At 47.4% G+C, this 25,443-nt stretch overlaps 1 protein-coding gene across 1 annotated transcript in view; it reads left to right on the forward strand.

The window, feature by feature from the left end:
* Positions 1 to 23,447, forward strand: part of LOC134585259 (alpha-1,4-N-acetylglucosaminyltransferase-like) — a 37,688-nt gene extending 14,241 nt beyond the window's left edge. Inside the window, exon 4 of the mRNA XM_063440697.1 lies at positions 22,860 to 23,447. Within this exon, the coding sequence (XP_063296767.1) occupies positions 22,860 to 23,447 (588 nt within the window). The remainder of the gene's footprint in view (positions 1 to 22,859) is intronic.
* Positions 23,448 to 25,443: the final 1,996 nt, after the last annotated feature.

The following is a 25,443-nucleotide window of genomic DNA, read 5'->3' on the forward strand; positions in this document are numbered from 1 at the left end:
GATGTATTATGTGTTTCTGGTTGTGTGTAAGGGATGCATTGTGTGAATCTGTGTTTGTATGCATACGGGATGCAAGGTGTGTGTGTGTCTGTATGTGTGTGCATTGAGTGTAAGAGATGCATTGTGTTTCTGTGTGTATGTAAGAAAAACAGTGTGTGTGTTTGCATGTGTGTGTAAGGGTTTGTATGTTTCTGTGTATGTGTGCAAATGATGCATTGTCTTTGTGTGTAAGGGTTGCATTGTGTGTGTGTAATGGATGCATTGTGTGTTTCTCTGTGTGTAAGAGAAGCATGTTGTGTTTCTGTGTATGTATAGGGATGCATTGTGTGTTTCTGTGTATGTATAGGGATGCATTGTGTGTGTGTGTGTGCGCGCGTAGTGTGAAAGAGCTCCCTGTCTTGCCCCCTGTCCTATAGAGCTGTCCCTTCTGTCCCTTAGAGCTCTCCCCTGCCCCTTAGTGGTCTCTCCTCACCCCCACCCTCCCCTAGCGGTCTCTTCTCACACTCACCCACCCTCCCTGTGCTCTTCTCATCCCCCCCTCCACCCTCCCTGTGTTCTTCTCACTCCTCCCTCTGTGTGTTCTCCTCACCCCCCGTGTTGTGTTTACCCCCCTCCTCCCTGTGTTCTTCTTACTTCCCCCCTTGTTCTTCTTACCCCCTTCTTCTTATTACTCCCCCCTTCTTCTTCTTCTTCTTCTTCTTACTCCCCCCTTCTTTTTCTTAACCCTCCTACTTCTTCTTACTCCCCTTCTTCTTCTTACCCCCACTTCTTCTTACCCCCACTTCTTCTTAACCCCTTCTTCTTCTGACCCCAACCCCTTCTTCTTCTGACCCCATTCTTCTTCTTACCCCATTCTTCTTCTTACACCCCCCTACTTCTTCTTACCCCCCTTCTTCTTCTTACCCCCTTCTTCTTCTTACCCCCTTCTTCTTCTTACCCCCTTCTTCTTCTTACCCCCTTCTTCTTCTTACTCCCCCTCTTCTTCTTACCCCCCTCTTCTTCTTACCCCCTTCTTCTAATTACTCCCCACTCTTGTTCTTCATACTCCCCCTTCTTCTTCTTACCCCCTTCTTCTTCTTACTCACCTCTCTTCTTCTTACTCCCCTTCTTCTTCTTACCCCCCTCTTCTTCTTACCCCCTTCTTCTAATTACTCCCCACTCTTGTTCTTCTTACTCCCCCTTCTTCTTCTTACCCCCCTCTTTTTCTTATCTCCCCTTCTTCTTACTTCCCCCTTCTTCTTCTTACCCCTTCTTCGTCTTACTCTCCACTCTTCTTATTCTTACTCCCCCCTGTTTTTCTTACTCCATCCTCTTCTTCTTATTATTTCCCCCTCTTTTTCTTACTCCCCCTTCTTCTTCTTACCCCCCTCATTTTCTTATCCCCCCTCCTTATTACTCCCCCTCCTCCTCTTCTTACTCCCCCTCTTCTTACTCCCCCTCCCCTCTTCTTACTCCCCCTCCTCTTACTCCGCCCCTCCCCTTAACCCCCCTCCCCTCTTACTCCCCCCTTATTATCCCCCTGCCCTCTTCTTACTCCCTCCCCTCTTCTTACTCCCCCTTCTTCTTACTCTCCCCCCTTGCTTCTTCTTACTCCACCCCTCTTCTTACTTCCCCCTCCGCTTACTCCCCCCTCCCCTCTTACTTCCCCCCTCTTCTTACTCCCCTCTCCCCTCTTACTCCCCCCTCCCCTCTTACTCCCCCCTCCCCTCTTCCTACTCTCCTCTCCCATATTCTTACTCTCCCCCTCCCCTCCTCTAACTCTCCCCCCTCTTCTTACTCCCCCTCCCCTCTTACTCCCCCCTCCCCCCCTCTTCTTACTCCCCCCTCCTTCTTACTCCCCTTTTACTCCCCCCTCCCCTCTTCTTATTCCCCTCCCCTCTTCTTACCACCCTCCCCTCTTCTTACTCCCCTCTCCCCTCTTACTCCCCCCTCCCCTCTTACTCCCCCCTCCCCTCTTACTCCCCCCTCCCCTCTTACTCCCCCCTCCCCTCTTACTCCCCCCCTCCCCTCTTCTTATTCCCCACCCCTCTTCCTACTCTCCTCTTGCATCTTCTTACTCTCCCCCCTCCCCTCCTCTTACTCTCCCCCCTCTTCTTACTCCCCCTCCCATGTTACTCCCCCTCCCCCCTCTTCTTACTCCCCCCTCCTTCTTACTCCCCTCTTACTCCCCCTTCCCCTCTTCTTATTCCCCTCCCCTCTTCTTACCCCCCTCCCCTCTTCTTACTCTCCCCCCTCCCCACCTCTTACTCCCTCACTCCCCTCCTCTTACTCCCCCCCTCCCCGCCTCTTACTCTCCCCCTCCCCTCCTCTTACTCTCCCCCCTACCCTCCTCTTACTCCCCCTCCCCTCTTCTTACTCTCCCCCCTCCCCTCTTCTTACTCCCCCCCCTTCCCTCCTCTTACTCTCCCCCTCCCCTCCTCTTACTCTCCCCCCCTCTTCTTACTTCCCCTCCCCTCTTACTCCCCCTCCTTCTTCTTACCCCCCTCATTTTCTTATCCCCCCTCCTTATTACTCCCCCTCCTCCTCTTCTTACTCCCCCTCTTCTTACTCCCCCTCCCCTCTTCTTACTCCCCCTCCTCTTACTCCGCCCCTCCCCTTAACCCCCCTCCCCTCTTACTCCCCCCTTATTATCCCCCTGCCCTCTTCTTACTCCCTCCCCTCTTCTTACTCCCCCTTCTTCTTACTCTCCCCCCTTGCTTCTTCTTACTCCACCCCTCTTCTTACTTCCCCCTCCGCTTACTCCCCCCTCCCCTCTTACTTCCCCCCTCTTCTTACTCCCCTCTCCCCTCTTACTCCCCCCTCCCCTCTTACTCCCCCCTCCCCTCTTCCTACTCTCCTCTCCCATATTCTTACTCTCCCCCTCCCCTCCTCTAACTCTCCCCCCTCTTCTTACTCCCCCTCCCCTCTTACTCCCCCCTCCCCCCCTCTTCTTACTCCCCCCTCCTTCTTACTCCCCTTTTACTCCCCCCTCCCCTCTTCTTATTCCCCTCCCCTCTTCTTACCACCCTCCCCTCTTCTTACTCCCCTCTCCCCTCTTACTCCCCCCTCCCCTCTTACTCCCCCCTCCCCTCTTACTCCCCCCTCCCCTCTTACTCCCCCCCTCCCCTCTTCTTATTCCCCACCCCTCTTCCTACTCTCCTCTTGCATCTTCTTACTCTCCCCCCTCCCCTCCTCTTACTCTCCCCCCTCTTCTTACTCCCCCTCCCATGTTACTCCCCCTCCCCCCTCTTCTTACTCCCCCCTCCTTCTTACTCCCCTCTTACTCCCCCTTCCCCTCTTCTTATTCCCCTCCCCTCTTCTTACCCCCCTCCCCTCTTCTTACTCTCCCCCCTCCCCACCTCTTACTCCCTCACTCCCCTCCTCTTACTCCCCCCCTCCCCGCCTCTTACTCTCCCCCTCCCCTCCTCTTACTCTCCCCCCTACCCTCCTCTTACTCCCCCTCCCCTCTTCTTACTCTCCCCCCTCCCCTCTTCTTACTCCCCCCCCCTTCCCTCCTCTTACTCTCCCCCTCCCCTCCTCTTACTCTCCCCCCCTCTTCTTACTTCCCCTCCCCTCTTACTCCCCCTCCCCCTCTTCTTACTCCCCCCTCCTTCTTACTCCCCTCTTACTCCCCCCTCTCCTCTTCTTATTCCCCTCCCCTCTTCTTACCCCCCTCCCCTCTTCTTACTCTCCCCCCCTCCCCTCTTCTTACTCTCCCCCCTCCCCTCTTCTTACTCTCCCCCCCTCTTCTTACTCTCCCCCCTCCCCTCTTACCCCCCCTCCCCCTCTTCTTACTCCCCCCTCCTTCTTACTCCCCCTCCCCTCTTACTCCCCCTCCCCTCTTACTCCCCCTCCCCCTCTTCTTACTCCCCCTCCTTCTTACTCCCCCTCTCCTCTTACTCCCCCTCCCCCTCTTCTTACTCCCCCCGCTTCTTACTCTCCCCCTCCCCTCTTCTTACTCTCCCCCTCCCCTCTTCTTACTCTCCCCCCCTCTTCTTACTCCCCCCCTCCCCTCCTCTTACTCTCCCCCTCCCCTCCTCTTACTATCCCCCTCCCCTCCTCTTACTCTCCCCCTCCCCTCCTCTTACTCTCCCCCTCTTCTTACTCCCCCTCCCCTCTTACTCCCCATCCCCATCTTCTTACTCCCCCCTCCTTCTTACTCCCCCTCGCCTCTTACTCCCCCTCCCCCTCTTCTTACTCCCCCTCCTTCTTACTCCCCTCTTACTCCCCCTCCCCTCTTCTTATTCCCCTCCCCTCTTCTTACTCTCCCCCCTCCCCTCTTCTTACTCTCCCCCCTCCCCACCTCTTACTCCCCCCTCCCCTCCTCTTACTCTCCCCCCTCCCCTCCTCTTACTCTCCCACTCCCCTCCTCTTACTCCCCCCTCCCCTCTTCTTACTCTCCCCCCCTCCCCTCCTCTTACTCTCCCCCCTCCCCTCTTCTTACTCTCCCCCCTCCCCTCCTCTTACTCTCCCCCTCCCCTCCTCTTACTCTCCCCCCTCTTCTTACTCCCCCTCCCCTCTTACTCCCCCTCCCCCTCTTCTTACTCCCCCCTCCTTCTTACTCCCCCCCCCTCTTCTTATTCCCCTCCCCTCTTCTTACTCTCCCCCCTCCCCTCTTCTTACTCTACCCCCTCCCCACCTCTTACTCCCCCCTCCCCTCCTCTTACTCCCCCCCCTCCCCTCCTCTTACTCTCCCCCCTCCCCTCCCCTCTTCTTACTCTCCCCCCCCTCCCCTCCTCTTACTCTCCCCCCCCTCCCCTCCTCTTACTCTCCCCCCTCCCCTCCTCTTACTCTCCCCCTCCCCTCCTCTTACTCTCCCCCCTCTTCTTACTCCCCCTCCCCTCTTACTCCCCCTCCCCCTCTTCTTACTCCCCCCTCCTTCTTACTCCCCCTCCCCTCTTACTCCTCCTCCCCCTCTTCTTACCCCCTCCCCTCTTCTTACTCTCCCCCCCTCCCCTCTTCTTACTCTCCCCCCTCCCCTCTTCTTACTCCCCCTCCCCTCCTCTTACTCTCCCCCCTCCCCACCTCTTACTCCCCCTCCCCTCCTCTTACTCTCCCCCCTCCCCTCCTCTTACTCTCCCCCCTCCCCTCCTCTTACTCCCCCCTCCCCTCTTCTTACTCTCCCCCCTCCCCTCCTTACTCTCCCCCCTCCCCACCTCTTACTCCCCCCTCCCCTCCTCTTACTCTCCCTTCTCCCCTCCTCTTACTCTCCCCCTCCCCTCTTCTTACTCCCCCCTCCCCTCTTCTTACTCTCCCCCCCTCCCCTCCTCTTACTCTCCCCCTCCCCTCCTCTTACTCTCCCCCCTCCCCTCCTCTTACTCTCCCCCTCCCCTCTTCTTACTCTCCCCCTCCCCTCTTCTTACTCTCCCCCCTCTTCTTACTCTCCCCCCTCCCCTCCTCTTACTCTCCCCCTCCCCTCTTCTTACTCTCCCCCCTCCCCTCTTCTTACTCTCCCCCCTCCCCTCCTCTTACTCTCCCCCTCCCCTCTTCTTACTCTCCCCCCTCCCCTCCTCTTACTCTCCCCCCTCCACTTACTCTCCCCCCTCCCCTCTTCTTACACCCCCCCTCCTCTCCCCCCTCCCCTCTTCTTACTCCCCCTCCCCTCTTCTTACTCTCCTCCCTCCCCTCTTCTTACTCTCCCCCCCTCCCCTCCTCTTATTCTCTCCCCCTCCCCTCCTCTTATTCTCTCCCCCTCCCCTCCTCTTATTCTCTCCCCTCTCCCCTCCTCTTATTCTCTCCCCCCCTCCCCTCCTCTTATTCTCTCCCCCCTCCCCTCTTCTTACTCCCCCCTCCCCTCTTCTTCTTACCCCCTCCCCTGTAGCGTGGCCGAGCTGCTCTCCGGTCCGCGTGGAACAGGAGTTTCTGTTTCCTGTAACCGGCCGGAATGACAGGAAGTGCACACTCAGTGTGCACCTTCCCATCACTCCGGCCGGGCACCGCGGACCGGAGAGCAGCTCGGCCACGCTACAGGGGAGGGGAGGTGAGGCAGTGCGGCAGCCGCCTGAGCGCTCTTTACAGAGCGCTCAGTCAGCTGCAGCATTTAAAGGGCCGGCCCGCCACGGCCTTTCCTAAATTAATTTTGGGCGGCCTGGGTGGCAATTGCCTCCCTGCCCCCCGGCTCAGCCCGCCCCTGCATATGGTGTTGTATCCCCATGAGGTAAAGCTTAATCGTGTTATGTGAGAATTTAAGTATAAGGTGGCAAAAAGATGCAAAAACTATCAGTGAAGAAACCTCGATCCAGTTGGCTAGGTGATGGTCAGACATGAATTGTTTGTACAAGTGAAAAGCTCTGTGATACGCGTGTTGAGTGCTGGTGGATAAAGCTAATTTAGTGAGAGTGTGGCTGTGCTGAAGTAGTTCATCTACTCCATGATAAGGTCTTGGAAAGTTGGAGCTGGGGTTGCCACACGAGCTGCCGAGGGTAGGGACAGTCTGAAAGCCTGAAATTGAAAACGAGATAGCTGGTCAGCTGCCGTATTGTATATGCCGGGAACATGAGAGCATACAATATGGAAGTGATGGGTAGCTGACAGCCATGTCAGTTTCCTAAGGAAATTCATAATTGCCAAGGAGGAAGAGTGACCCTTGTTTATAATGTGGCATATTGCCAGGTTGTCAGAAAAGCAGCGTACGGACTGCCCTTTCCACAACCTACACCAAGTGACAGCTGCAGCAACTATCGGGTATACCTCAAAGAGGGCTGAGTTAGTGTGAAACCCCTCAATGACCTGTGTTTCTGTTGGCCAGGTCCTCCAGAGCCATTCCATGCTGAAAATGGCCGCATATCCAAATGACAGGTGACCGTAAATCAATCTGTGGGAGGAACATGCTCCTACCATTCCAGTCCGAGAGGAATTTGTACCACATCTGGAGGTCAGCGGTCGCAGGACAGTCCAAGGATATGCGGGCATAGTCGTTGGAGAAGGTGGGGAACAGGGCGAGGAGCCTAGAAATGAAAGCCCTGCCCTGGGGGATTATGCGCATGGCGAAATTTAGTGAACCCAAAAGTGATTGTAGTTCTTTACGATTGCAAGACCCCCTGTGCATGTAGTGGCTAATGTCGTGTAGGATGTGATCGATCTTTATTCTAGGGAGGCTGGCCATCATTGTTGATGAATCCAGCAGAATACCCAGAAAGGTTATGATTGTGTCTGGTCCTTCAGTTTTAGTGGGTGACACGGAGACACCAAGTGAGGTGAATAGCTTGACTGCTTTGTCTAGACTACGTGGGGGGTTGGAATTGGCTTCGATGAACAGAAAATCATCTAAGTAGTTTATCACATTTGGGCACCTGCAGGTATTAAGGAGGAGCCAACACAAAGCTTCTGCGAATGTGTCGAAAATCCTCGGACTACTCTTGGCCCCAAAAGTGAGTTTTGTGAAAAAGTAGTAGGCGTCTTGCCACTTAATGCCATGTAGGTGCCACAGAAAGGGGTGTATAGGTGACAATTTAAAAGCATTGACAATATCCGTCTTGCTAAGCCAGGCCCCCAACCCTGCCAATCTGATAGCTGCAATAGCGTGGTCAATAGTGGAGTATTGTAGGGAAAACTCTTCAGATGGAATCAATGAGTTTAGGCTGGGGATGGCTGAAGAGTGGGGTGTGGATAGGTTAATGATAAGCCTTAGTTTCTCAGAATTTGTGCTTGTAACCAGCCCCATAGGGTTAGTTCTCCAGCTGGAAAAGGGGGGGGGGGCTACAAAAAGGCCCGATGACAAATCCCTGATCCACTTCCAATTGTAACAAGGTAGTGACTGCAGTAGGGTTATTAGTGGCTGACTGCAAAATGTGACACTCTAACACCCCTGTTGGCATGTAAATGAGCCCCGTGTGAAAACCCTGGGTGAGACCTGTGCATAAAAATTCCACAAGGTGTTTGGAGGGGTGAGTGGACAGCATATGTTCAAGTACAGGAATGTTCACTGGAGACAAATAAGGTTTCTGGAACATTTTATTTGGGCACATAGATTTTGCATGTGCCCAGAAACAATGTGAGCATATGTGTAATAAGCGGCAGGTGCTGTAACCACAGGAGCCCTCATTGAAGTTATTGCAAATCTGAGATTTGCCTAGGTACACTACTGGATGACCCAGTTTGTCTCTGGTCTGTTTCTCAGCCTTAGGAGGATGCTGTAAGGATGAGCCGGGAGCGCTGTCCAGACAGAGTGGGCACAAATAAGCTGTGTGAGCGGGTGACGTACATATGGCACAAGCTGGTGTCCAAAGCCCCGCAAAGTGTCTTAGGTACAGCTCTTTGTCCAGTTGGCTCCAATCCATCTGGATGTCATACTGGTACAATGTGGCTGACACTTTTGATGAAAAGGACTTGTGATAGTCGTAAAAAGTATAGCCGCCATACTTATTACCCAGGTCCACCAGCTTATGCATATATAGGTCCAGTTCCTCTCTCCTATGGGGATGAACCATGCACAGAATATCCCTAAAGATACCGAAAGCTAAAACAAAATTGGGAATGGTCAGTTTCTTACTGAGTCTGGAGTCTCTGGCTTTTAAAACCACAGAGATGTCCCCGTAGTCGTAAGAACGGTTTTCCATGACATCCTGGGAGGCAATGAGCAGTGAGACCAAGTTAACATCCTTGCCTTCCAGGATGTCCTTCTTAAGATTAGCCGGAACCATGTGGGCAGGATTAATAACGTGGGCAGCTGCCTTGGTGGGTATGGAATTACCCGCTATTGCTGTGGGTATGACCGGGGTTACTTCTGTGAGAGGCCCAGGAGGCTGTATGGGGGAGCTGCGGGCTTCCAGCCTTTCCAGACTGTCGTTGACCTTCCCCATAGAAGAAATTAGGGAGGCAACCATAGCATGGAGAGTCAGATCTTGAGAGCTGCTAGTGCCTTCCCTGCATCTGTATTAAGGGTATCGGTTCTTAGCAATTTAAACAGTTCTGCTTTCCTGGCAGTAGCCGGGAAAGGGATACTGCGTTTGCGTAATTCTGCCGTAATTCGTGGGATAGTCCATGATCTGATGGACGAGGGACTTCCCATGTCGCCCTTGCGAGTCGGGGTAAGTGACCTAGCCGGGGTGCTAGGGATTGACATATCCTCACCATCGTCTGGGAGTAAGGACATACTGAAAATAATAATAGACATTGTTGGGTACCCGGGTTGGGAATTTAGCCGGTGGCTTGCTAGTGCCAGGTGGCGAAAGATTATTCTAGGATTTGTGGCAGGTGAGGCCCTGCTAGTGCCAAGTGGCTAGAGAGGCTCTATCTATGAGTTGGCGCGAGGGGTGTGGTAACCTAACCGGTGATGGGATGTTGCCTCTCCATGAGTAGACGGGGGGGGGGGGGTTGGCAGTGACTGGCGTCGCCCTTTCTATATAATTGCGAGGCGACTAACTATGATTTGGCCCGAGGGGCGTATAGTACCTCGAAGTAGAGGATGGGAGTTGGCCTCACGGATCGCTAGGCTAAGGGGCAGGGGAAATAACTAAAGACGGCCGTGTAGAGAAAAGACGTGAACCAAAAACATACCTGCAGAAAAATGAGCCCTGGTTCCTGTATAAGAGAATAAGAGGGGGTTTAGACTAGATGACCCGTCCAGGGGTATTCGGGGTTCCTGGGGGTATGAAATCTAGATAAGGTACTCTTGTAGGACATACACATAAGATTGTATAACTGAAAGTAGTAAGTGCTTAGGGGGTGACTGCAGAGAGTACTGTCCCCCTTTTTAGACATTTGTTCACAGTTATCCTGTACAGTAATATCAGCAGAGGTTAATTTATCTTAGAATTTAAAGTCTAAAAAGCAGCTTAGTGTAATGATCTCTAACCAACCTTAAGTAATGCACATATTATTATCATTATTGTATCTGTAATGCATGTAGTACAACATAATTTGTTTTAACCAGAGTTTATGCAGTAAATTATACAGAACAACACAATATTTAACCAAAATTGAAAGCATGTAAAGCATTCTTTATGCTGAAATAAGGGGTCAGCAATCCCTACCAGAACCATGCCCTCCTTCTCCCTTAATTAGTGAATTAAACTGTGTCTAAATACAGACAAACCAGCCCACTCCCCCCCCCCCCCCATCCCTGTGTAATATCGTCGAGAACAGGGACTCCTTATGGTACAGGAGTCTGTGAGGCCTGTTCCCGCCCATACTGTGTAGTTACACATACCCCCTTCACATATGTATAGCCGGCGGCTGGCGGGAACAGGGACTCCTAACGCTGATGGAGTCTTTGTCCCTGTTCCCGTCCGAGCTGTGCTGCCCGTCGAGCAAACATTCCCCAGTGGTTTACTGCCCCCCATTGAGCTGGGGGGTGAAGGTTGTTTGGGCCGGGCTGTGGAGCCGGTCGGCAGTGGAGCCAGTCGGCAGTGGAGCCGGCGTGTAGAATACTCATGGTGTGACGCCAGGAAAGCGCCGTGTCTCACCGGAAGGGACATGGGTACGGAAAGGACGGCGAGTATCCCAGCTGTTCGTCTAGACCAACGAAGGTAAGTGAGGGAAAGGGGGGAGTCCATTAAGTAGGTCTATAGCCCCTCCCACAACTTCAGGCCATGCCTTCCAATATATCAGAGGTTCTATAATTACATCCATGCAAAATATATAGTATACAAATACCTGAATACCAATATCATAAAGGCATAACAGAGATACCAAGTCCAAACAACCCCCCAATAAATATATATGAGAAGCAATAGCATACCAGAATAAGTGAGAAGAGGGAAGAAAAATCAATCAACAAGCCCCCAACGTTTCGGCACAAATGCCTTCATCATGGGTATGTCACGTATTCATCTGCTTATAAAAATGTGGTTAATGGCATTTACTGTCCACACAGGAAAAGTTGTGCCGAGCAGCAACCAAATCCACAAAAGGGTTAATGCTGAGCAGCAAGTATGCAAATGGGAACCGGGTAACTGCATTTTGGGTCAATGGCCGGTTACAGCCTATCAGATCTAGAGGAGGGGAATTTAGGCCAAGTTCTCATCCTTCTCAGTGCCCTGTCATGGTTTCCCTTGTGGTTGTCCGAGAGTGCGTTATTGATTCTGGTTATTCTGGTTATTTGACTTTGGCATTGTTTTCTGGCATCCCTGACTCCTGGCCTTTCCTTATCATTGTGTCTATTTCTGTATCCCTTGACCTCGGCTATTCCTGACTATTCTTTGGTATGTTAGTCCGGCCATTCTAAGGTCCGGTATACGTTACCTATCAGTCCTCTGTGTTACACAATTCTACATGCTAGATCATTCTGTAATCCTGACAGGGTGCCCTTTGTAAAGGCATTTGTTCCGAAACGTTGGGGGCTTGCTGATTGCTGAGTACGCTATTGCTTCTCTTATATATATTTATTGGTGGGTTGTTAGGACTTGGTATCTCTATTACTCATTTATGATATTGGTATTCAGGTAATTGTATAGTATATATAGTTTGCTTGGATGTAATGATAGAACCTCTGGTATATTTTTTTTGTACCATTATTATATGATTATGCTTTAACTTATTGATATGCATTGTGAGATATCGGCTTTCTGTGAACCTATCTAAATCAAATTGTGTTAATATTTACGGTTGTGCTCCTTGATTGGATTGTATGTTGAATTTTATTTGGTCCTTGGGGAATAGGACCCTGTTTGAGTGAGCAACCAGTTTCATTTTCTTTTCTTTTTTTTGTGATATTCTTTTTACTAACATTTGACAGAGTGTGCCTACCTATTTTTAATTTTGAAAATCTATTCATAAACAGGATTGGTAGGTCCTACTCTAGCAGCCTAATGCTTGCTCTTATGAGATCAATCCACTTACTTGGGAAATACTTCCTCCTAGGACTCTGTACAAGTCAATGCTAAATAGGATCCTGGATATAGGCACCTGTGACGGGGAGTTGTGCAAAACCAGTATTCCAGTATTCCAGTATTCCAGTATTATATTTAGCCGTGACCTGCAGGGAGTCCCAGGAGGAAGTAGTTCCCAAGTAAGTGGATTGCTCTCACAAGGGCAGGCATTAGGCTGCTAGAGTAGGACCTGCCAAGAATGGGGTACATTGACGTTGTGGCAGTCTTATGCAATATGTGATCATATAATGTAACTAAACTGCCATTATTTTTTGTCTTTATACATGGATTCCTTGGAGTATTTGTCTGCTGTATACAACAGCTTAGAAACACAACTAAGGAATATATATATATATTTGTAGTCGGGGCAATATAGTCGTATACAGAAATCTAGCATATAATAACCATAACATCAGTGAGTTGGAACCAGTCGGTTGTGGTGTGCCGGAACCGACAAAGCAGTAGGCCTGTAATAAAAGTGGACAAAAGAAAATAAGACGTAATAAGGTTAACCAACTTTATTTAGATAAGTCACAGAAAGCTTGTCTTAATTCTTTAACAGGATTAGGTATGTAGAGTGTGTAGGCAGAGGATTTCAAGTGACCCATTGCCTTGATAATGTGAGTGGGTACGTGATTAGCAGATGCTGTAGGTGCTTCTCTAATTTGGAAAGCGTGACCTGAGAAATTATTGCGGTTTAGGCTGAGCCTAGTCAACAGTAGTAGTACATAAAGCATACATTTTTTTGTAGTCAGAATGTGTCAATGCAGTTCGAGCAAAGGTTGTAGAGGTTGTTTGTGGAGTGAAAGAAAATAAGCGTCAAAAACTTGTACTGGGCACCATTTATTATGGGTAGGATACAAGGAGATTTCAATAGTATGACCTATGATGCTGTTTTTTTATTGTTTTAAAAATAGTAAGTAATGGTCATTGTGTTTTTGCAAGTCCATAGTTCTTAGGTAGTCGGAGGTTATAATGGTCCTAGTCGTGAATTCGTTGGGTCAGAGGAACACATAAAAATCTAAATATATAGCTGTCTTTATTGCGGTATTAGTTATGGGTTCGAAAGGAGAAGAATCTAATAAATTGATTAGTGAATGGAATATGTTGTTGTCTATGGGTAGTCTTTGTGAGGGGACGTGTGCATCCAATTTTTTTAATGCCTGTAAGTACAGTCTTAATTTGATAAGAGGTCAGGAAACCTGTAGCTAGTGTTGTCGCGAACCCGAAATTTTCGGTTCGCGAACGGCGAACGCGAACTTCCGCAAATGTTCGCGAACCGGCGAACCGCGCGAACCGCCATTGACTTCAATGGGCAGGCGAATTTTAAAAACAACAGGGACTCTTTCTGGCCACAATAGTGATGGAAAAGTTGTTTCAAGGGGACTAACACCTGGACTGTGGCATGCCAGAGGGGGATCCATGGCAAAACTCCCATGGAAAATTGCACAGTTGATGCAGAGTCTGCTTTTAATCCATAAAGGGCAGAAATCACCTAACATTGACACCTGTCCTCAAAGCCCAGCCCTGATACACACTGACACAGAGCAGAATAGAGACTGTTCCCCCTACATCGGGTCACTTGGCAGATATGGATTGACACCTGTCCTCAAAACCCCTGATACACACTGACACAGAGCAGAATAGGGACTGTTCCCCCTACATAGGGTCACTTGGCAGATATGGATTGACACCTATCCTAATGATCCCTGATACACACTGACACAGAGCAGAATAGAGACTGTTCCCCCTACATAGGGTCACTTGGCAGATATGGATTGACACCTGTCCTCAAAACCCCTGATACACACTGACACAGAGCAGAATAGAGACTGTTCCCCCTACATAGGGTCACTTGGCAGATATGGATTGACACCTATCCTAATGATCCCTGATACACACTGACACAGAGCAGAATAGGGACTGTTCCTCCTACATAGGGTCACTTGGCAGATATGGATTGACACCTGTCCTCAAAACCCCTGATACACACTGACACAGAGCAGAATAGGGACTGTTCCCCCTACATAGGGTCACTTGGCAGATATGGATTGACACCTGTCCTCAAAACCCCTGATACACACTGACACAGAGCAGAATAGAGACTGTTCCCTGTCCACAGAGACCATGATACACACTGACACAGAGCAGAATAGAGACTGTTCACCGTCCACAGAAACCATGATACACACTGACACAGAGCAGAATAGGGACTGTTACCCCTACATAGGGTCACTTGGCAGATATGGATTGACACCTGTCCTCAAAACCCCTGATACACACTGACACAGAGCAGAATAGAGACTGTTCCCTGTCCACAGAGACCATGATACACACTGACATAGAGCAGAATAGGGACTGTTACCCCTACATAGGGTCACTTGGCAGATAGGGATTGACAAATCCCTGACAAACAGCTACCACATGCAAGGAAGGCAGCAGGGGCGCAAATGACCCACTCCTGACGCGGGATGGTAGTGACGACAAATAACAATACAGGACTCTTTAGAGGCCCTGTAATTGTAATCAGTCCACTTGAAATCCTTTAACTTTGATCAATTTGAGGGAAGTCTGGTGCAGAGCCACTGACCCATGCGCAGGGCCAGCCTTAGGCCTTTGGGCGCCCTGTGCAAGAAATCTTCACCCTGTCACACCCATGTGCAAGAAATCTTCACCCTGTCATAGGGTCACTTGGCAGATATGGATTGACAAATCCCTGACAAACAGCTACCACATGCAAGGAAGGCAGCAGGGGCGCAAATGACCCACTCCCGACGCGGGAAGGTAGTGACGACAAATAACAATACAGGACTCTTTAGAGGCCCTGTAATTGTAATCAGTCCACTTGAAATCCTTTAACTTTGATCAATTGGAGGGAAGTCTGGTGCAGAGCCACTGACCCATGCGCAGGGCCAGCCTTAGGCCTTTGGGCGCCCTGTGCAAGAAATCTTCACCCTGTCACACCCATGTGCAAGAAATCTTCACCCTGTCATAGGGTCACTTGGCAGATATGGATTGACAAATCCCTGACAAACAGCTACCACATGCAAGGAAGGCAGCAGGGGCGCAAATGACCCACTCCCGACGCGGGAAGTTAGTGACGACAAATAACAATACAGGACTCTTTAGAGGCCCTGTAATTGTAATCGGTCCACTTGAAATCCTTTAACTTTGATCAATTGGAGGGAAGTCTGGTGCAGAGCCACTGACCCATGCGCAGGGCCAGCCTTAGGCCTTTGGGCGCCCTGTGCAAGAAATCTTCACCCTGTCACACCCATGTACAAGAAATCTTCACCCTGTCACACACACACACACACAGGCAAACAATGTGAACCTCACACAGAAGCTGGCAGGCAGGCAACTGCTCTTCTATTACAGTGGAAACAAAATTTTGGTTGTAAAAGCACGTTATAGAGACACAAGATATGAGTGGCAACTGTCAAAGCACGCTGGCACAGGTCTGCAGAGCACACGCTGAAGTAGGCCTGAAACACAGACGCTTGCAGACAACTAACTGCTCTTCTATTACAGTGAAAAAAAAATATTTATTTTAAATCTAAAGCTTAACCAATTGTTAAAACAGATATGAGTGGTGGCACTGGGCTAGTGGGCACAGTATCCAATGTGAACCTCACACAGAAGCTGGCAGGCAGGCAACTGCTCTTCTATTACAGTGGAAACAAAATTTTGGTTGTAAAAGCACGCTATAGAGACACAAGATATGAGTGGCAACTGTCAAAGCACGCTGGCAGGTTTGTGCAGGGCACACGCTGAAGGAAGGCCTGACAGAGCCGCTTGAAGGACACTGACTGTCTGCTATTAGCTTACACTGCAAAACCTTTTTTCTTTGTAAAAGCACGCTAAAGAGACACCAGATATGATTGGCAACTGTCAAAGCACGCTGGCACAGGTCTGCAGAGCACACGCTGAAGTAGGCCTGACACCCAGACGCTTGCAGACAACTAACTGATCTTCTATTACAGTGAAGAAAAATGATTCCTTTAAAATCTAAAGCTTAAGCTATTGTTAAAACAGATATGAGTGGTGGCACTGACTGTGCAAATGGGCAAGGCATCCAACCTGACACAGAAGCTGGCAGGCAGGCAACTGCTCTTCTATTACAGTGAAAAAAAAATATTTATTTTAAATCTAAAGCTTAACCAATTGTTAAAACAGATATGAGTGGTGGCACTGGGCTAGTGGGCACAGTATCCAATGTGAACCTCACACAGAAGCTGGCAGGCAGGCAACTGCTCTTCTATTACAGTGAAAAAATATATATTTATTTTAAATGTAAAGCTTAACCTATTGTTAAAACAGATATGAGTGGTGGCACTGGGCAAATACACACAGTATCCAATGTGAACCTCACACAGAAGCTGGCAGGCAGGCACCTGCAATTACATTACACAGGGAAAAAAAAAGCAGCCTGATGTTATAGCCCTAAAAAGGGCTTTTTGGGGTGCTGTCCTTACAGCAGAGATCAGATGAGTCCTTCAGGATTGTAGTGGACACTGAATACCCTAGCCTAGCTATCAATTTCCCTATCTAATCAGCAGCAGCTAAACTTTCCCTCCTCTCACTAAGCATGCATCTTCCGAATGAATCGAAAATGGATGCTGGGAGGGAGGTTGGAGGGTGTGGAAGGGAGGGAGTGCTGCTGATTGGCTGGAATGTGTCTGCTGACCGAGAGGCACAGGGTCAAAGTTTGCCCAATGATGACGAATAGGGGGCGGATCGAACTGCGCATGTGTCCGCCCGCCGCGGCGAACGCGAACACGCTAATTTCGCCGGGAACTGTTCGCCGGCGGACAGTTCGGTACATCACTACCTGTAGTGTTGGGTTGTTGGATAAGCATGTGGTGTGGTGGAGAATATTGATTCTAACGTGAACATGTCGTGGATGTGGAATTCAGTGATGAATTTCTTGAATACGTGAAAAGCCCTGTGTTATGTGTTCCTAGTGTTTACTGAAAGTGTGAGGTGAGAAATGTGACGTACATGATCTAACAAAGCCTTTAATCCATTATCATGTCTCGGAAAAGTGGGGCAGTCTGGAGGCGGAGGGTAGTGTCGTGAAGAAATCCTGAAAACGAAATCGAGACAAGTGATCAGCACCAGTGTTTGTGCACCCCGGAACGTGAATACATGTGATAAAGAATTGACAGGTGGCTGCTACCCATGTGAGTCGTCTTAGGAGTCTCATAATTACCAGGGATGCTGACTGGCCTTTATTGACAATATGGCATGTAGCCATATTATCCGAGTAGCACCTAACCATGTGACTGGACCAATGTGGTCCCCAGGCAATGGCTGCCGCCACAATTGGGTACAACTCAAATAAAGCTGAGGTCTCTGTGAATTTGGGCAGTGATTTGACTTCGGTCGGCCATGGTCCCCAAAGCCATTGATCTCCCCAGATGGCTGCAAAACCTGTGTTTGCTGTGGCATCTGTCCACAGTGTAGGTAAAGTGTCAGAGTGGGGTGGTATAAACATGGCTCGCCCGTTCCAAGAGGTGAGAAAAAAAAAACACATACGTAAATCAGAGGTTGCGTGGTCGTCTAACGTGATACGTGAAGTGTCTGAGGTGAATTGTGGAAATAGGGATAGTAGATGTGAAATGAAAGATCTACCTTGTGGAATGATCCTCATTGCAAAGTTGAGCGACCCCAGCAGTGATTGCAGTTCTTTTCCAGGTGCAACACCCTTGCAGTAGGTAGTGCTCGATGCTTTCCAGGGTACGCTTAATTTTGTCCTGAGGGAGGCTAGCCTGCATGTGTACAGTGTCTAGTTGTATCCACAAAAATTGCATGTTGATGTGTGGGCCCAACGTCTTGTGCGGGGAGACTGGGTTAGTGAGGGATTCAAACAAAGCCAACATGTGTTTCAAAATACTTGGGGGGAGTGTGTTGTTCTCAATCGTGAGGAAATCATCCAGATAGTGAATAACCGAAGGACATTTACACACATTAAGTAATAAACAACACAAAGCCTCTGCAAATGTGTCAAAAATACGTTGGCTACTTTTGGAGCCAAAAGTGAGACGGATGAAGAAATAATATAACCCTTGCCATTTAAGGCTGTGAAGGTGCCAAAAGGAAGGGTGCATGGGAAGTAACTTGAAGGCATTCACTACATCCATTTTACTTAACCATGCCCCTGTGCCTGCTTTAATGATGGCACCTATGGCATAGTCGATAGTGGCGTAATGTAGTGAAAACTCTTCGGAAGGTATGAGTGAGTTTAGGCTGGGGACCGTGGGGGAATGTGGTGCAGATAAATCAATGATCAGTCTAGGTTTGAGTGAGTTTTTTCCTGTGACAACCCCAATGGGGTTGGTTCTCCAAGATGTGAAGGGTGGGGAAAAGAATGGGCTCAACAAAAACCCTTGGTTCACCTCGGTCATGATAAGTTTGTGTACCAACTGTGGGTCATCTAATGTGGATAGTAGGTTGTCATATTCCAGCGTGCCTGTAGGTAAATGTATCAACCCGGTGTGAAATCCCTCAGTCAGTCCTGTTATAAGGTAGTTACTAAAATGGCGTGATGGGTGTAGTTGTAAAATAGTGGTGAATAATCTGAGGTTCACGCACGTGAGATTTGATTTAAGAAATGCTTTATTTGGACACATTGTCTTGGAACATACATGCATTAACCTGCAAGAGCTGAAACCACAATTGTCCACGTTAAAATTATTGCAAACTTGGGATTTGCCTAAAAATACAATATCCCTGCCCAGTTTGTCTTTTAATCCTCTAGTAGGTCTTTGGAAGTTAGAAGCCGGTTGGTTTTGTTCAATTACTGCTGAATTCGGGCAGAAATTGGTGCTATGCGTTGCCGATGCACACACTGCACAAGCTGGGGGCCTGAGGCCTGCAAAGTGCCTGCAGAATAGCTCAGTGTCCACTTTGTTCCAATTTATGCTTAAATTGAACTGAGCCAGAGCCGCAGCCACCTTTGCAGAGAAGGAACGGTGGTAATCGTAAAAAGCGGTACCACCGTATTTGTGCCCCAGATCCACCATCTTGTGCATGTATGCATCCAACTCTGCTCTTTTCTCAGGGCAAACTGAGCAGTAGACATCTCTATAGATCCCAAACCCCAGCACAAATTCAGGGATGGACAATTTCTTATTCAGCTGGGGATCTCTAGCCCTTAGTACTACTGAAATATCCCCCTATGCAAAGGTCCTGTTCTCTAAGACATCCTGGGAGGCAATGAGCAATGAGACCAGGTTAATGTCATGTTTACATAGATTGATATGGAGCGCAACTGCAGATTTCTTAGGACTTAAATTGTTGATTAGAAAATTAGAAAATAAAATAGGAACTGTCTATTCAATATAGGAGAATACAGGTTCTGTATCTTTAAATACTTCACTGTTGGTTTAATTGGAGTAAGCAGCTTCATATATACATGCATTCTAGCACATTTGGTGTTTGCAAGATTTAGGTTAATGTAGAAAGCTATAATTGAAGTTGTAACAGGAGAGATTGGTTTTGGGTTTAGATATAGCAGGTCAGGGAGCAGCTGGTGCCTGAATGCTTAAAGGGACACTCCAGGCACCCAGACCACTTCTGCTCATTGGAGTGGTCTGGGTGCCAACTCCCACTACCCTTAACCCTGCAAGTGTAATTATTGCAGTTTTTCATAAACTGCAATATTTACATTGCAGGGTTAACTCCACCTCTAGTGGCTGTCTATTAGACAGCCACTAGAGGTCACTTCCTGGGTTCTAGCACAGGTTTCCTGTGCTAGAGCGTCGCTGGATGTCCTCACGCTGTGTGAGGACCTCCAGCGTCGCTCAAAACCCCATAGGAAAGCATTGAAATGATTTTTCAATGCTTTCCTATGGGGAGACGTAATGCGCATGCGCGGAATTTCCGCGCATGCGCATTAGGTCTCCTCAGCCGGTGAGCGAGATTAGTCTCGCCCACCGGCCGACGTAATCATTAGGAGGAGCGTCGCGGAGGCGGAGACAGCGGCGAGGGACATCGCCGCTGTCCCAGGTAAGTGACTGAAGGGGTTTTCACCCCTTCAGTAACCGGGGATTGGTGGGTGGGAGGGAGAGGGACCCTCCAGTGCCAGAAAAACGGATCGTTTTTCTGGCACTGGAGTTTCCCTTTAATGGGCTTGAGAGCAGGCTGTAGCAGAAATGCTTGGAAAACTTGAGAGCAGACTATGGAAGGAATGCTCAGCAGGCTTGAGAGAAGGAAAGCTCTTATCACAGATGAAACAATTGACTTAGCTTCCAGAGGGTGAAAATCAGGTTCCAGAGTTCTCCTCCGGGGAGGTTCTTTCCGAGACAGGATGAGAGAAGTCCAGATACTAGCATGGTCGAGGAGAGGAGAAGGAGGTTAATTCGAGTTCCAGTCCGGTTCGGTACACAGGTGGGTTTGCAGAGAAACTTTCAGTCGGTTTGATTTCGCGGTAACGCTGTTCAATAATCCAGCGTCTTGTATCTGGCGCGGTCGCATTGTGTAGCGTGGCGAGACCGCGTCAGAGGGGGTGTGGCTAAACTCCATCAACCTGGAAGAGACAAGGAATTACCGGTAGTTGGGGCATGACAGTTAACATCCTTGCCTTCCAGAATGTCCTTTTAGGGTGAGATGGGACCATATGCGAGGGATTAATTGATTCTATAACCGCCATAGATTCAAAGGAATTACCGGGCATAGTATTAGTGACAGGATGACTGGTAACCGTAGTATTAGCAGTGGGCTGATTAGCACCACCAGCCTCCAATTTATCCAGCCTGTCACTAATTGTACCAATGGATGCCATTAGAGAAGTCATCATGGCATGGAAAGCTGGTAATTAAGTCCCACTAGGGCCTTCCCCTGCCTCGGAGTTGTCGGTGGTAGTGTTCAGTAATCTTAACAACCCCGCCTTCCTAGCAGTAGCTGGGAAAGGGATGCAGCGTCTTCTGAGTTCTGCTCTGAGACGTGGGATGGTCCATGATTTAAGCGACGAAGGGCTATTCACATCTGTACAAGGGGTACCAGGCCTAGCGGGTGTGCTGGGTAGTGAAAGTTCCTCAGGTATATCAGGAGTTTGTGACATAACTGAAAAATATAAAAGTGGCTTAATCAGTCATTTTGTAATGAATTTGGGTGGGTACTGGTGGGGCTAGCTAAATACCAAGCGGTGAAACAATTATGCTTTGTGAGCGTGACAGATGAGTCCCTGCTAATTGCCAAGCGGCCTGAGAGGCACTATCAAGTCGCCCGAGGGGAAAATGAGGCCACCGAACTTGGTGTTTGCCTCTCTGTGTCAACTAAAGCATAAGAAAGTGACAGGTGAGGCCCTCTCTTTGCAACAGTGCGAGGCGGGTAGCTATGATTCGGCCCGAGGGACTTATACCTCCGAGTATGAGGATGGGGATGTTGGCCTCGTGGGACCAATAGCCTATGGATTAACACCAGAAAATTTCTACCTCATTGGGCCACGTAACCTAGAACCAGTACCACTCTAAACATAGAAAGTAGTGGGTTCTGGCGTAGTACCTGATATGTGAGTCAGGCCGAGCTGTCAATGTAGAGTTAAACAGCAACTGTAATAGTATCAAGGTGTTGACCTGTGGACATGAGATTTGATATATAAATGTCTGAGTGTAAGATAGTAGTTTGGCCAGATCATGGGCCCTAAAAAAAACAAGAACTTACCCGACACTATGCAGAGGGTAGATTTAAACGGAAGAAAATGACGGCTTCTGTGCTTGTAAAAGCTACCGTCCGACGTTCAAGAACCTAAAAGAGTAAATTACACACTTAACTAATTTAATATGTATCATTGGCCCCAAGAATGAATCATAATTAAATTCCAACTAACCTAGAAAGTAAATACAATTTGACACAGATGTCAGAAATCACAATTTCTAGTATGGACCCCCTGGTACGAACATGTGGGAAAAAGTCAGGAAAAATCAGGTCACAACATCCAGGTTTAAACATTGATATTTACTTAATTAGAATTTTTATAAGTGACTGTAATAGCGTTTGTAACTAGTAGGGGCAAAGTCCCCTGGAGTACCGGTTGAATTTGTGCCTATTTCTTGAGTTGTTGTAATCACCGAAAGAACTAGGTAGAGTGTTGAAACATACGAATGGATACATCCTAAGTGTAATTTGAACCAAACTGAAAATGTATTTGTATATAACCAAATGATAGCGTTCGTTAGATTAAGTAATGTGAAACATGCGAGTAGATAAGGAAATTTAGCCGAATGGCATAATGTACGAAAAGGAAAAGAACCGAATGCTGGTTCAAACAAATGGGGCTCCGCCATGTAAAGCTAGGAAGTTTGCGGCGGTTGCTTTACGGTGGGCCTGACTTACAGTTTAATGCGGTGGCAAAGTAACGAACGGGCTGTGCGGACGCCGGCGACGGGAAGGAAAGCCAGGGAAGCACCGGACCAGGAGACCATGAGGAAGATAGGTAAGAAATCCAAAATGGCGATCTGAACCGGAAGTAAAACGTTTCAGACTCACCAGACCAGCAACGGTAAGGTGGGAGTGGATTGGCAGCCCTTTTAAAGGGAATTCAAGCCCCTCCCACAACTACAGGCCAAGCCTTAAAATATATATATATATATATATATATATATATATATATACACACACACACCAATATACCAGAGTATTGCAGTATGCAATGATACCTTTTTTTATTGGACTAACATAATATTTCAAAGACAAGCTTTCAAGAGTTTTCCTCTCTTCCTCAGGTTAGAAGCAATACTGATCAATCTGATAGATTTTACAGTTAAAACAACTGATGTTAGAGAAGGGGAGGGAGGGGGGTGAGTGGGGTGTCATGAAAATTCTCCAAAGCTTGTCTTTGAAATATTAGGTTAGTCCAATAAAAAAGGTATCATTTCATACTGCAATACTCTGGTATTTTGGCAGCTTGTCTACTGGACTAATACGACTAATCCAATCTACAATATGTGTACACATATATATATATATATATATATATATATATATACACATCAGCCAAAAAGCTATTGATCAGTACTTTACAGTTATTTTCCTACTTTTTCACAAATAATGTTTACTTCTTTTTAGATTAACCATGCTCGTGAATCCTACTGGCCGTACATCAGTTCAGATGGTTGCAGATTGGCCCTTATGTGGAAACACGGTGGGATTTATATGGACTCAGATATCATCTCTATGCGACCCATTCCAGAAAAAAACTTCCTTGCTGCACAATCCTCACAATTTTCAGGCAATTGTATTTATGGATTAACTCCACAACACAATTTTACTTGGAGTGCCATGGAAAATTTTGTGAAGAACTATAATGGAGCAATATGGGGACATCAAGGTCCTCAGCTTTTCACACGTGTCCTGAAGAAATTTTGTGACATACCAAAATTTACAACAATCGAAGATGTCAATTGTGGAAATATCTCCTTCTTGCACCCACAACGCTTCTCTCCAATTTCATACCCTAATTGGAGAAGATACTTCGAGACCTGGGACAAGTTTCCAACATTTAATGACAGCTATGCACTGCATCTCTGGAATAAAATGAATGCAAAACATATGACTATGGTTCCGGGGAGTAACACATTGGTAGAGCATATTTACACACAACACTGTCCCACCATGTATGGAGTTCTTAAGAGAAATGAAACTAATCCATTTTAATCAAAAACCTCTTTAAGGGGTTAAACAAATATAACATAGCCGAATACTTCTTACATAATCATTATACATGCAATACAATAGTGATGGAAAAAATTTGTTTACTCTAACACTGAGCAGGATGTGACATGAAGGGCGTGTGAAATGAGAAGAGGAGGAGCAGTAGCAGAGGGATTTCATTTGAGGCATCAATCCTGGGGGATAGAGGGGGACAGAAAACTGCAAAAGGGGGTTAGATGGGACAAGCCAGGACAGACACAGAGGGTGAGGTGGGGCAGGACAGACACCGAGGGTGAGGTGGGGCAGGACAGACACAGAGGGTGAGGTGGGGCAAGACAGAGTCACTGACGGTGAGGTGGGACAGGACTGACAGAGAGGGTGAGATAGAGCAGTAAAGGCACACTGAGGTTGAGATTGAGCAGAACAGAGACACTGGGGATGATTAGGTGAGAGAAGGAGCAGACTGGAGGGGGGTAAATGAAATACATGTGCAATTGGAACGAAGTGACAGTTGGAGTGATGAAATATATGCGGTAACACACTGAAAATGGATCAGAGACTCATGTAGGTGTTAAGGGAAGGATAGGCTGTGATGGGGCAACGCACCACTGGGGAGAACAGGGGAAATTGAAATGCGTGAGATGGAGAGTCACAAGAGGGTGATGTGGAGACCAGTAAGGGGAGACAGAGACAAAAGAGGAGAGACAGATTACACGCTAGGGGAAATAGAGAAACAGACATTTAATTAAAAAGAAGTCTTTACAAAGACACAAACATTACACAAATGCACTCCCATTCACACACTGACACTTCATACACATAAATATAAATTTCAGTGTGTATAAGTTGAAACGCAGAAAGCCCTATATTTGAACCTGTAACTTTCCAAAACCCCATAAAACCTGTACACAGGTATACTTTTATACATGTGAGACATTGCTGAACACAAACATGTCTATTTTATTGCAGTAAAAGCGAACATTATTATTATTACATTCACAGTTAAAATGCCAGTTGGAAAATAGCATTTCTTAATTTCTCACACATTTTTTAAAATAAATTATGTTTAATTTATAAATACTAGATGTTTAATGAAAACCCCAATATCTCCTGAACAAAATTATATATCGTAGAAACATAGAAACATAGAAACATAGAAATATAGAATGTGATGGCAAATATAATTTGACCCATCTAGTCTGCTTAATTTTCTAAATACCTTCATTAGTCCCTGGCCTTATCTTATATCGAGGATAGCCTTATGGCTTTCGGATGCATACTTAAATTTCCTCACTGTGTTAACCTCATCAGCTGAAAGTCTATTTCATGTACCCACAACCCTCTCAGTAACATAATACTTCCTGATGTTATTTTTAAACCTTCACTCTTCTATTTTAAGACTATGTCCTCTTGTTGTGGTAGTTTTTCTTCTTTTAAATATACTCTCCTCCTTTACTGTGTTGATTCCTTTTATGTGATTAAATGTTTCTATCATATCCCCCTGTCTGGTCTTCTCAGAACTCTCTTTAAAGTATTAATATCCTTCTGAAGATACAGTCTCCAGTACTGTCTACAATACTCCAAGTAAGGTCTCACCAGTGCTCTTTACAATCGTGCACTTAATATGAAAAAAGGTAAATTATGGGTGGACAAACATATAGCTCAAATTCAAGGTTTTGGTTTTGTTCAGGACTTGTACAATTGCCTCCGTCCTTAAGAGGTTAATTATTATTAATAAAAATGAATTATATTTACGCTATAATAAAAATTTATTTACTTTAACCACTATAGTAATACAGATGTTATCAAGATATACAAATGGTGAAATTCATGTTTGTTAAATGCTAAGGATAGAAAATAGAGAAGGGGAGGGTGTTAATCTCCCCTATTGAGGGCGCTAATCACTGTGACAAAAAAGATATAGTGTAAAAGACTGCAAATGTATTAATACAATTCATATAAAAATAATGATTATAAAGCAGTACAATTCCAAGACCAA

Source organism: Pelobates fuscus, chromosome 2, assembly GCF_036172605.1.
Source record: "Pelobates fuscus isolate aPelFus1 chromosome 2, aPelFus1.pri, whole genome shotgun sequence".
Lineage (NCBI taxonomy): Eukaryota > Metazoa > Chordata > Amphibia > Anura > Pelobatidae > Pelobates > Pelobates fuscus.